This window comes from Hippopotamus amphibius, chromosome 8 (assembly GCF_030028045.1).
Source record: "Hippopotamus amphibius kiboko isolate mHipAmp2 chromosome 8, mHipAmp2.hap2, whole genome shotgun sequence".
Lineage (NCBI taxonomy): Eukaryota > Metazoa > Chordata > Mammalia > Artiodactyla > Hippopotamidae > Hippopotamus > Hippopotamus amphibius.
Genome location: NC_080193.1, coordinates 106278762 through 106291007, shown reverse-complemented (window position 1 = coordinate 106291007; position 12246 = coordinate 106278762). Strand labels below are relative to the sequence as shown.

The 12246-nt window shown below is 38.1% G+C and overlaps 1 protein-coding gene across 1 annotated transcript in view; it reads left to right on the top strand.

The window, feature by feature from the left end:
• The window catches only part of PLCL1 (phospholipase C like 1 (inactive)), a 74044-nt gene that overhangs the window by 16522 nt on the left and 45276 nt on the right, over window positions 1–12246 (top strand). Inside the window, exon 3 of the mRNA XM_057746932.1 lies at window positions 4366–4441. Within this exon, the coding sequence (XP_057602915.1) occupies window positions 4366–4441 (76 nt within the window). The remainder of the gene's footprint in view (window positions 1–4365; window positions 4442–12246) is intronic.

Genomic DNA, 12246 nt, shown 5'->3' with positions numbered 1-12246 from the left:
AATTTATTTTCTGATACTTGAATATTTTCTATAGGTATAATCCTATTAAAAGCTTTATGCTTATTTTCCAGTACTCAATTTGAAAGAGATTTAAGAACATGCAAGCTTATACTAGGGTGAGTCAAAAATTATCTGCACTCTGGCTATAGAATTTATTTTAAAAAACTTTTAGAAAAGACAAATACATCATTTTTTCAACATAATCTCCTTGTTTTTCAATACACTTTGTCCATCTGTCAACAAGCTTTCATCTTCCCTTGTTAAAAAATATTTTAGGCTGAGCTGCAAGCCACGAATACACTGCTGTCTTCACTTCTTCATCAGAAGTGAATCTTTGTCCTTGTAGGGCTGCTTTCAGGGGAGCAAACAGGTGAAAGTCTGATGGAGCAAGATCAGGACTATAGGGAGGATGCTCAAAACAAAGTTTTTGCAGAGTGTCGATAGTGTGGGCAGAAGTGTGCGGACGTGCATTGTCATGCAAGATCACAACGCCCTTGGATAGCAGTCCTCTGTGTTTAATTCAAAATTTAGGCTTCAGCACAAACTTTTTGAAACCAAAGTCTGTTGTGGATTATTTCATAGGCAGAGCTGTGGCTGATTTGCAAATAATTTGCCACATAATCCACTGTCACTCGTCTATTCGACAGCATCATTTCACGTGTACTCTCAATGTTGTCATCAGCCGTGGACATGGATGGGCATCCAGCTCCTTCTTGATGGTTAACACGTATGCGACCTTCCTTGAACTTCTCTATCCATTCATACACACTTCTTCGTGACAAAACACTTTCTCCATACTGTGCACAAAGTCTTCGATAAATGATAGCACCCTCAGACCACAAAAAACAAATCACTGCACGCTGCTCTTCTTTCGTGCACATCACAAGTGGGGCATCCGTTTTTGCTCACAGCGCAGTTACAAATGAACTGATGTAATATGTTCACACCTGCACAGCAGTGACTGGGGAGACAGTAGCCTTGAACAGAAAGTGCTGATAAGACAGTGCGGCCAACACAAGTTTTAATATAACTGGAGTGCAGATAATTTTTGACTCACCCTCATAAAAAAGCAGAGAACCTAGGAAAAAGGACCTGAGACAAAAAGAGAGATTAGATTTCAAAAAAAACAATGATAGGTTTGAGAAGTGACCAGTAATAAATAAAATGCTTTATTGTGTACATCTGTGGGTAACTAACACGTAAAAGAAATAAGGATAGATATGTAAATGGATAGATGAATTTGGGGGTATAAATTGGTGTCAGCTGCTGAGCTGGCAAGGCTAAGAACTGAGGACTGGCCAGAGGGTAGTCTGTGATGAGGCCAAACTTTGGGGGTCTCAGTGGAGTCCTGCAAGAGTCAAAGCAATGAGCATGGGCTAGTTTTTTAAGGAAGGATTGAGGAGGACGACCACTTGAAGGCCAGTAGAGCATATTGTTATTGTTTTTGTTTGTTTACTTTAAGGTAGGAGATGTATGGGAAAGGAAAAAACCAGGGGAGAGGTAGAAATTGTAGACGAAAAAAGAGGGGGTCGTTAGGAATGGGTTCCTGAAGGAAACAGGGAAAGGTGAGATTGGAAGTCGAGGTAGAAGAGTTAGCCTTGGTGAAGAGGACACTTCCTTTTTAGGTTGTCACAAAGAGGCTGTAGCATTTTTGAAGATAGACACATATTCCTTTTGTACTCAGCACTAAGGGATACTTAGTAAAATACTGCAAAGAAAACTGGCCCCAAGTCAATAAAGAGCTTTTTTGGTTTTGTTTTTGTTTTTCCTAATCAGAGAATGGTATCATATGTTCTCTGCTGATAGCAAAATCAAGAGAAATGACTGTCAGTCAAGAATTACCAAAGGAAATTACCAGTCCTATCCCTTTCTGGAGTTTTTCTGAAAAAGGACATATTTGAACCTGATTGAAATAGATTGCTTATGGGCATGGCATCGTGTTTTTACTGATGGGTCGGGTCAGGTGACTTTGGAAACCTACATTTCAGGCTCAAAAGATTGCATGTGTGAAGGCATGACCAGGCTAGACAAAATCAGAGGGTGCTATTTTTTCATGAAAATAAATGGATGCCAGGAAACCAGGATTTTAATTCTAGTTTGATCATTAATTAGTTCTATTTTTTGGACAAGAATCTTAACTCTTATAAGTCCTAGTTTCCTTTTTCACAAAATTAAGGGGGTGGTCCTGTTAGCTAAGATTCTTTTAGCCTTATAAAATGATCCTTAAATGTACAGTATATTAGCTATTTTGCTCATGGTAAAGTCACAGAATGTGTTTGTTCTTTATGAATGTTTCCCTTGCTTGAATTTTATGAAAACATTTTGTATGCTATTTGACTAATTGGAACATCTGATAACTTTGAAAGTAGTATAAAAATTCAATTGTTGTTGCATGTGTATATGCTAAGCTTAGAAAAGACGAAATCAGATTGCCTTCATATTAAATCTTTCTTTGCCTGCAAGTTTCATTCACTTGGAAGCTGCAGTAACTCAGGATACTCTTAGCCATTTGAGAAACTGTTATTCAGAAGCATTCCACTTCCTCTTGGGAATTGAAAGAGTTAATGAAGTTAAAACTTTTGATTCAGCTTAGACCTGTCTAGTTTTATGGTTTTTTGTTTTTTTAAAAAACGTATTTTTTTTTATTTTTTAAATTTATTTATTTATTTATTTATTTGCTGCGTTGGATCATCTTGCTGTGTGAGGGCTTTCTCTAGTTGTGGCAAGCGGGGCTACTCTTTGTTGCCATGTGTGGGCTTCTCATTGCGGTGGCTTCTGTTGTTGCGGATCATGGGCTCTAGGCTCATATGCTTCTGTAGTTGTGGAACACAGGCTCAATAGTTGTGGCTCTTGGGCTCTGCAGCGCAGGCTCAGTAATTGTGGTGCACGGGCTTTGTTGCTGTGCGACATGTGGGATCTTCCCAGACCAGGGATCAAACCCATGTCCCCTGCACTGGCAGGCAGATTCTTAACCACTGTACCACCAGGGAAGCCCTAGTTTTGTGGTTTTAATAGTCACTTTAGCCCTCCAAATAAATCACTTCAAACTATCATTTTAGGCAGAAAATATGAGTAATTGACTTTTGGTTGAATTAATTATCGTGTCATTCATTCATTTGGGTTGATGTCCCTACTAGACTATGAGCTCCATGGAGACAGAAATACATCTATTTTCGCTCATTAATGTATCATACCCCTTGTAGTTACTACAGTGCTTACACATAGTGGCTGCTGAGTAGATACTTGTTGAATGAATGATATAGTTTTACTTCTACGGAGTTGTTAGGCACTAAAAATTTGTGATTCAAATGTTCTTTTCCATTTGACGATTTGTAGTCATGAACCACTTTATATTTGAAAGTGATTGTACAAGACTACAATCTGTCCAACAGCATTTAATTATGAAGAATGTCTTACTCAAGACCTTTTATGTCCACTTTGGATTCTGCCTTGAACTCTCTTTAGATTATTGAGCCACACAGATAAAACGTGGAATAGTCAGATTAAAAGGGACAACATTTATTAGGAATAGAACAGTGGCTGGAGATTTAGGAAGTGTTAGTTTGCCTGTTGGTGCCTTTCTTTAGTAATTTTTTCAGAAGGGCCCCAATCCCTTGTCTTTTTGATCACAACTTCTTTACCTGTTATCATCTTCCCCCTTCTTCACATACAGATTTTTCTTTTCTTCACATCTCCAACAATTGTGTTATTTTCCCTACTTCATTCAGTATATTAATTACTTCTTGGTCTTTTTTCTTTCTACCCAAATGTGGAGGGCAGGGATGCCATTTCAGTGTTGTTGCCTACAGGCTCTTTGGAATTGCTGGTGAATATGACCCACAGTTCATTCTTGCCAATGGAGCTGGAGCCCTTCTTGAGGAAGGACCAGACCTCCACCATCTTTGTGCCACTCAAATCCAAGTTGCCAACTTCACTGATGTGTCCTGTAGTCCTTCAGATCATCACTAGGTGATTTCCTGCTCTGATTCTCATTACTATTGTTCCAGTACCACTTGCCCTGATGTTGTAATAACTTTGGGGTGAGTGGATAAAATAAGAGGTGTTTGTGAATGTGATCTAGGACTTAAAGAGTGTGTATGCATTTATTCAGCAGTTATTTATTTGGCACCCATGGTATACCAGGCATGTTACATAAGTGGAGCAACCATAAGGTAGGTGACTCTACCTGGTGTAAGAGTGGATGGAGGTTGGAGCAAAGATAATCCTTCCCTCTTCCATCTCTTGTGGTTACGGCCAGGGTGCCCCATTACTGGCAGTTTCATATGGGTCTTTCTGTATGTTGTCTTTCCAATGTGCCAGTTTAAGGATTTTTGACAAACTTTTTTAATGTTTATTTTGTGACAGATGATCCAAGAGAGCCGATTCCTCATAGAAATGGCAGACACAGTCCAGGAGAAGATCGTGCAGTGTCAGAAAGCAGGTAACCTTCCCCCTTACCCCCAATTTTATTTAGAAACCATTAGTAGATGCAGAGAAATCATAAAGATCAGAGCAGAAACAAATGACATAGAAACAAAGAAAACAATAGCAAAAATCAATAAAACTAAAAGCTGGTTCTTTGAGAAGATAAATAAAATCGATAAACCTCTAGCAAGACTCATCAAGAAAAAGAGGGAGAGGACTCAAATCAATAAAATTAGAAAGGAAACTGGAGAAGTTACAACGGACACCGCAGAAATAAAAAGCACCACAAGAGACTACTACAAGCAACTATATGCCAATAAAATGGACAACCTGGAGGAAATGGACAGATTCTTAGAAAGGTATAACCTTCCAAGACTGAATCAGGAAGAAATAGAAAATATGAACAGACCAATCACAAGTAATGAAATTGAAACTGTGATTAAAAATCTCCCAACAAACAAAAGTCCAGGGCCAGATGGCTTCACAGGGGAATTTTATCAAACATTTAGAGAAGAGCTAACACCCATCCTTCTCAAACTCTTCCAAAACATTGCAGAGGAAGGAACACTCCCAAACTCATTTTATGAGGCCACCATCACCCTGATACCAAAACCAGACAAAGATACTACAAAAAAAGAAAACTGCAGACCAATATCACTGATGAATTTAGATGCAAAAATCCTCAACAAAATACTAGCCAACAGAATCCAACAACACATTCAAAGCATCATACACCATGATCAAGTGGGGTTTATCCCTGGAATGCAAGGATTCTTCAATATATGCAAATCAATCAATGTAATACACCATATTAATAAATGGAAGGATAAAAACCACATGATCATCTCAATAGATGCAGAAAAAGCTTTTGACAAAATTCAACACCCATTTATGATAAAAACTCTCCAGAAGGTGGGCATAGAGGGAACCTACCTCAACATAATAAAGGCCATATACGACAAACCCACAGCAAACATCTTTCTCAATGGTGAAAACCTAAAAGCATTCCCTCTAAGATCAGGAACAAGACAAGGATGTCCACTCTCACCACTACTCTTCAACATAGTTTTGGAAGTCATTGCCACAGCAATCAGAGAAGAAAAAGAAATCAAAGGAATCCACATTGGAAAAGAAGAAGTAAAGCTGTCACTGTTCGCAGATGACATGATACTATACATAGAAAATCCCACCAGAAAACTACTCGAGCTAATCAATGAATTCGGTAAAGTTGCAGGATACAAAATTAACACACAGAAATCTCTTGCATTTCTATACACTAACAACGGAAGAGCAGAAAGAGAAATTAAGGAAACAATCCCATTCACCATTGCAACGAAAAGAATAAAATACCTACGAATAAACCTCACCAAGGAGATAAAAGACCTGTACTCAGAAAACTATAAGACACTAATGAAAGAAATCAAAGATGATACAAACAGATAGAGGGGAATACCATGTTCTTGGATTGGAAGAATCAACATTGTGAAAATAACTATGCTACCCAAAGCAATTTACAGATTCAGTGCAATCCCCATCAAATTACCAATGGCATTTTTCACAGAACTAGAACAAGAAATTTTACGATTTGTATGGAAACGCAAAAGACCCCGAATAACCAAAGCAATCTTGAGAAGGAAAGACGGAGTTGGTGGAATCAGGCTTCTTGACTTCAGGCTATACTACAAGGCTACAGTGATCAAGACAGTATGGTACTGGCACAAAAACAGAAATATATAGATCAATGGAACAGAATAGAAAGCCCAGAGATAAACTATGGTCAACTAATCTATGACAAAGGAGGCAAGGATATACAATGGAGAAAAGGCATCCTCTTCAATAAGTGGTGCTGGCCCTGATACCAAAACCAGGCAAAGATGTCACAAAAAAAGAAAACTACAGGCCAATATCACTGATGAATATAGATGCAAAAATCCTCAACAAAATAGTAGCTAACAGACTCCAACAGCACATTAAAAAATTCATACACCATGATCAAGTGGGGTTTATCCCTGGGATGCAAGGATTCTTCAATATACGCAAATCAATCAATGTGATACATCATATCAACAAATTGAAGGATAAAAACCATATGATCATCTCAATAGATGCAGAAAAAGCTTTTGACAAAGTTCAACATCCATTTATAATAAAAGCTCTCCAGAAAATGGGCATAGAAGGAAATTACCTCAACATAATAAAAGCCATATATGAAAAACCAAAAGCCAACATCGTTCTCAATGGGGAAAAACTGAAAGAATTCCCTCTAAGAACAGGAACAAGACAAGGGTGTCCACTCTCACCACTATTATTCAACATAGTTTTGGAAGTTTTAGCCACAGCAATCAGAAAAGAAAAAGAAATAAAAGGAATCCAAATTGGAAAAGAAGAAGTAAAATTGTCACTCTTTGCAGATGACATAATATTATATATAGAAAACCCTAAAGACTCTACCAGAAAACTGCTAGCACTCATTGATGAGTTTAGTAAAGTAGCAGGATACAAAATTAATGCACAGAAATCTCTTGCATTCCTATACACTAACAATGGAAGAGCAGAAAGAGAAATTAAGGAAACTCTCCCATTCACCATTGCAACCAAAAGAATAAAATACCTAGGAATAAACCTGCCTAAGGAGGCAAAAGATCTGTATGCAGAAAACTTTAAGACATTGCTGAAAGAAATCAAAGATGACACAAACAGATGGAGGGACATACCATGTTCCTGGATTGGAAGAATCAACATCGTGAAAATGTCTGTGCTACCCAAAGCAATTTACAGATTCAATGCAATCCCGATCAAATTACCAATGGCATTTTTCACAGAACTAGAACAAGAAATCTTACAGTTTGTATGGAAACGCAAAAGACCCCGAATAGCCAAAGCCATCTTGAGAAGGAAAAATGGAGTTGGTGGAATCAGGCTTCCTGACTTCAAACTATACTACAAGGCCATAGTGATCAAGACAGTATGGTACTGGCACAAAAATAGAAAGGAAGATCAATGGAATAGAATAGAGAACTCAGAAGTAAGCCCAAACACATATGGGCACCTTATCTTTGACAAAGGAGGCACGAGTATACAATGGAAAAAAGACAGCCTCTTCAGTAAGTGGTGCTGGGAAAATTGGACAGCAACATGAAATTAGAACACTTCCTAACACCATACACAAAAGTAAACTCAAAATGGATTAAAGACCTACATGTAAGGCCAGACACTATAAAACTCCTAGAGGAAAACATAGGCAGAACACTCTATGACATCCATGAAAGCAAGATCCTTTTTGACCCACCCCCTAGAATCATGGAAATAAAATCAAGAATAAATGAATGGGACCTCATGAAACTTAAAAGCTTTTGCACATTGAAAGAAACCATAAACAAGACTAAAAGGCAACCCTCAGAATGGGAAAAAATAATTGCCTATGAAACAATGGACAAAGGATTAACCTCCAAAATATACAAGCAGCTCATGCAGCTTAATACCAAAAAAGCAAATAACCCAATCCACAAATGGGCAGAAGACCTAAATAGACATTTCTCCAAAGAAGACATGTAGATGGCCAACAAACACATGAAAAGATGCTCAACATCACTAATCATCAGAGAAATGCAAGTCAAAGCCACAGTGAGGCATCACCTCACACCGATCAGAATGGCCATCATCACAAAATCTGGAAACCACAAATGATGGAGAGGGTGTGGAGAAAAGGGAACTCTCCTGCACTGTTGGTGGGACTGTAAGTTGGTCCAGTCACTATGGAAAACAATTCGGAGGTTCCTTAAAAAACTACAAATAGAACTACCAAATGATCCAGTAATCCCACTCCTGGGCATATACCCAAAGAAAACCATAATCCCAAAAGAAACTTGTACCATCATGTTTATTGCACCACTATTTACAATAGCCAGGACATGGAAGCAACCTAAATGCCCATCAACAAATGAATGGATACAGAAGATGTGGCATATATATACAATGGAATATCACTCAGCTATAAAAAGGGATGAGATGGAGCTATATGTAATGAGGTGGATAGAACTACGATCTGTCATACATAGTGAAGTAAGTCAGAAAGAGAAGGACAAATATTGTATGCTAACTCACATATACGGAATCTAAAAATGGTACTGATGAACTCAGTGACAAGAACAAGGATGCAGATACAGAGAATGGACTGGAGAACTCGAGGTATGGGAGGGCGCGGGGGGTGAAGGGGAAACGGAGATGAAGCGAGAGAGTAGCACAGACATATATATACTACCAACTGTAAAATAGTCAGTGGGAAGTTGTTGTATAACAAAGGGAGCCCAACTCGAGGATGGAAGATGCCTTAGAGGACTGGGGCGGGGAGGGTGGGGGGGACTCGAGGGGGGGAGAGTCAAGGAAGGGAGGGAATACGGGGATATGTGTATAAAAACAGATGATTGAACCTGGTGTACCCCCCAAAAAATAATAAAAAAATAAAAAAAATAAATAAGTGGTGCTGGGAAAACTGAACAGTTACATGTAAAAGAATGAGATTAGAACACTCCCTAACATCATACACAAAAATAAACTCAAAATGGATTAAAGACCTAAATGTAAGGCCAGACACTATAAAACTGCTAGAGGAAAACATAGGCAGAACACTCTTTGATGTAAATAACAGCAAGATCTTTTTTGATCCACCCCCTAGAGTAACGGAAATAAAAACAAAAATAAATAAGTGGGACCTAATGAAACTTCAAAGCTTCTGCACAGCAAAGGAAACTATAAGCAAAATAAGAAGACAACCCTCAGAACAGGAGAAAATATTTGCAAATGAATCAACAGACAAAGGATTAATCTCCAAAATATATAAACAGTTCATCCAGCTCAATATCAAAATAACAAGCAACCTAATCAAAAAATGGGCAGAAGACCTAAATAGGCATTTATCCAAAGAAGACATACGGATGGCCAAGAGGCACATGAAAAGCTGCTCAACATCACTAATTATTAGAGAAATGCAAATCAAAACTACAATGAGGTATCACCTCACAGCGGTCAGAATGGGCATCATCAGAAAATCTACAAACAGTAAATGCTGGAGAGGGTGTGGAGAAAAGGGAACGTTCTTGCACTGTTGGTGGGAATGTAAATTGATACAGCCACTATGGAGAACAGTAGGGACGTTCCTTGCAAAACTAAAACAGAGTTGCCATATGACCCAGCAATCCCACTGCTGGGCATATACCCAGAGAACACCATCATTCAGAAAGATACATGCACTCCAGTGTCCATTGCAGCGCTATTTACAATAGCCAGGACATGGAAGCAACCTAAATGTCCACCAACAGATGAATGGATAAAGAAGATGTGGTACATATATACAATGGAATATTACTCAGCTGTAAAAAGCAAGGAAACTGGGACATTTCTAGAGACATGGATGGACTTGGAGACTGTCATACAGAGTGAAGTGAATCAGAAAAAGAAAACAAATACCGTATATTAACACATATATATGGACTATAGAAAAATGGTACAAATCAATCGGTTTGCAAGGTGGAAATAGAGACCCAGATGTAGAGAACAAACATATGGACACCAAGTGGGGAAAGCGGGGAGGGTGGGGGGGAATGAATTGGGAGATTGGGATACCAAATTGTACACTCTAAATATATGCAGTTTATTGTATGTTAACTGTATCTCAGTAAAAGTTCTTTAAAAAAAAAAAACCATAATGATGATTCTTGGCAAACTTTGAAAGTTTATCTTTTTACTCTTAAAATTCAAATATTTTATGCCATAGTTTAACTCTACCTTGAGTTACATTGAAGCCTTTGTTGAGTACAGAAGAGATCTAGGTAATAGTAGGTGGGTTGTCTGTGTGTATATAGAGGTGGTGTCTGAAGATGGCTAGAGAGGTGAGGGTTTCTGAATTTACTTTTGTGATTTGGGAACTTCTCAAAGCCTTTTACTACTGATGGGGGAACTGTGGTTTTACATTGCCCCTTAGAACCACTTTATTTATTTTAAAAATTTTTTTTAACTTTTTATTTTTTTAGTTTTTTACAATAAACTGCATATATTTAGAGTGTAGAATTTGGTATCCCAGTCTCCCAATTCGATAGAACCACTTTATTTTTATAATTTAAACCATAATCCTGTTAACCTGTTAATCCTGTTGCCTCATTTACCTAGTCCTCATTTTAGGTTTGTTCTTTCTTTAAGGATGGGATGAGTGACATGCCTCTGATGGCACATTGCTATGTTTATTTTCACCTCATCCACGCCCCTGTACTTTTTATCTCCCTTGGATCCATGTTCTCCCTGCTCTACACACACATTAGTGATTACAATGAGGAAGATGACACTGACAATTGCTTGATATATATGCATATGATATACTAAGCATATATGCTTATTATCTCATCCTCATAACAACTCTGCAAGGTCATCACCATTATATCCAATTACAGACGAGGTATCTGAGATTCTAAGAGATTGAGTGGATTACCTCAAATCCCATATCAACACATGGTAGAGGTGACCTTTGAACCAAGACCAAACTTTGAAAATGGTGCGGTTCACTACTGATCTGGAGGCTTAAATGGTTCAGTTGACAGAAAGCATGAAAATAATAATACCAAATACTTATATTATGCTCCTATGTGCCGTGCACTACTTTGAGAGTTTTGTATGTATTGACTCATTTAATCTTCACACAATTCCATGAGGTCAATACTCTTGTTATCACTGTTGTACCACTGAGGAGACTAAATGGCAGAGGGTGTCAGGGATTCACTCATGCTCACATAGCTAGTCAGTGGTAGAGCCAGAGTGTAGGTCTGGGCTCTGCAGCCATGCCTTTACTATGTACTGTGTGTGTGATGTTAGCATCAGGAAAGTTAACATGGTTTTAGGCTGCATTAATGCAAGCCTAGTCATTAGAACCAGGAAGGCAGTGGTAACACCCTACCTCATGTAGGCAACTTGAATCCCATTTTGAGTAGGATGTTCCTGGATGTCATCCTTAAAGAGAAACATTATAATAAGCTGAAACATGTTAGAATGTTTAATCTGGAGAAGGGAAAACTGGCAGACTTTATCCAATATCTTTCTTCAAATTTTTAAAGGGTCACACCATGGAACAGAGATTAGACCTTGTTGGTCTGAGTCTAGCTAGCACCAAGGAGTAGAAGTTTCAGGGAGAGAGACTGGTTTGATATGTCATAGCTTTCCAAAGATGGAATGAGCTTTCCAGAAGAAAGTGTGATTCCCATCTCTGAGGTGCTAAGACAAAGGCTGGAGAAACAGATGATGGTGATGTTTTTTTTATAGTAGTCAAGTTTGGGAGAATGGGTTATCTAAAAATAACTTGAAGGCCATTCCCAAATCTGAAACATTTGGGTGTTTCCAGGAATGCTATTTAAAAAATACTTTTTATTTTTACTCAACATTTACTAATTACCATTGTTATCTATGTGGGCTCCAGCCTACTGTCAGGCCATATGGATGGTTCATAAGGCAAATTAAGATATGTGCATCCTTCACATATGGTAGCCATTCACACATTGCACCACTTTATATAAAAACCAGGCAGAAGACAACCAAGTTGGATGCCACCTACCTGTTGGAAGAATTTTCTTCTTAACTTCTCATGTCTTTGTCTATGGCTCCTTGCTGTTTAAAATCTAATTTAATCTAATGCATTGATTATTTTTAGGTTTCCTTTAAGGATAGCCATTTGGTTGTGATGAACAGAATGAGAAGGAGAGTTCAATTTTGGGATTTAGAAATTCTGCGAGGACAGAAACGGGAAATTATATTTTTACTGATAATATTTTCACAATAAAA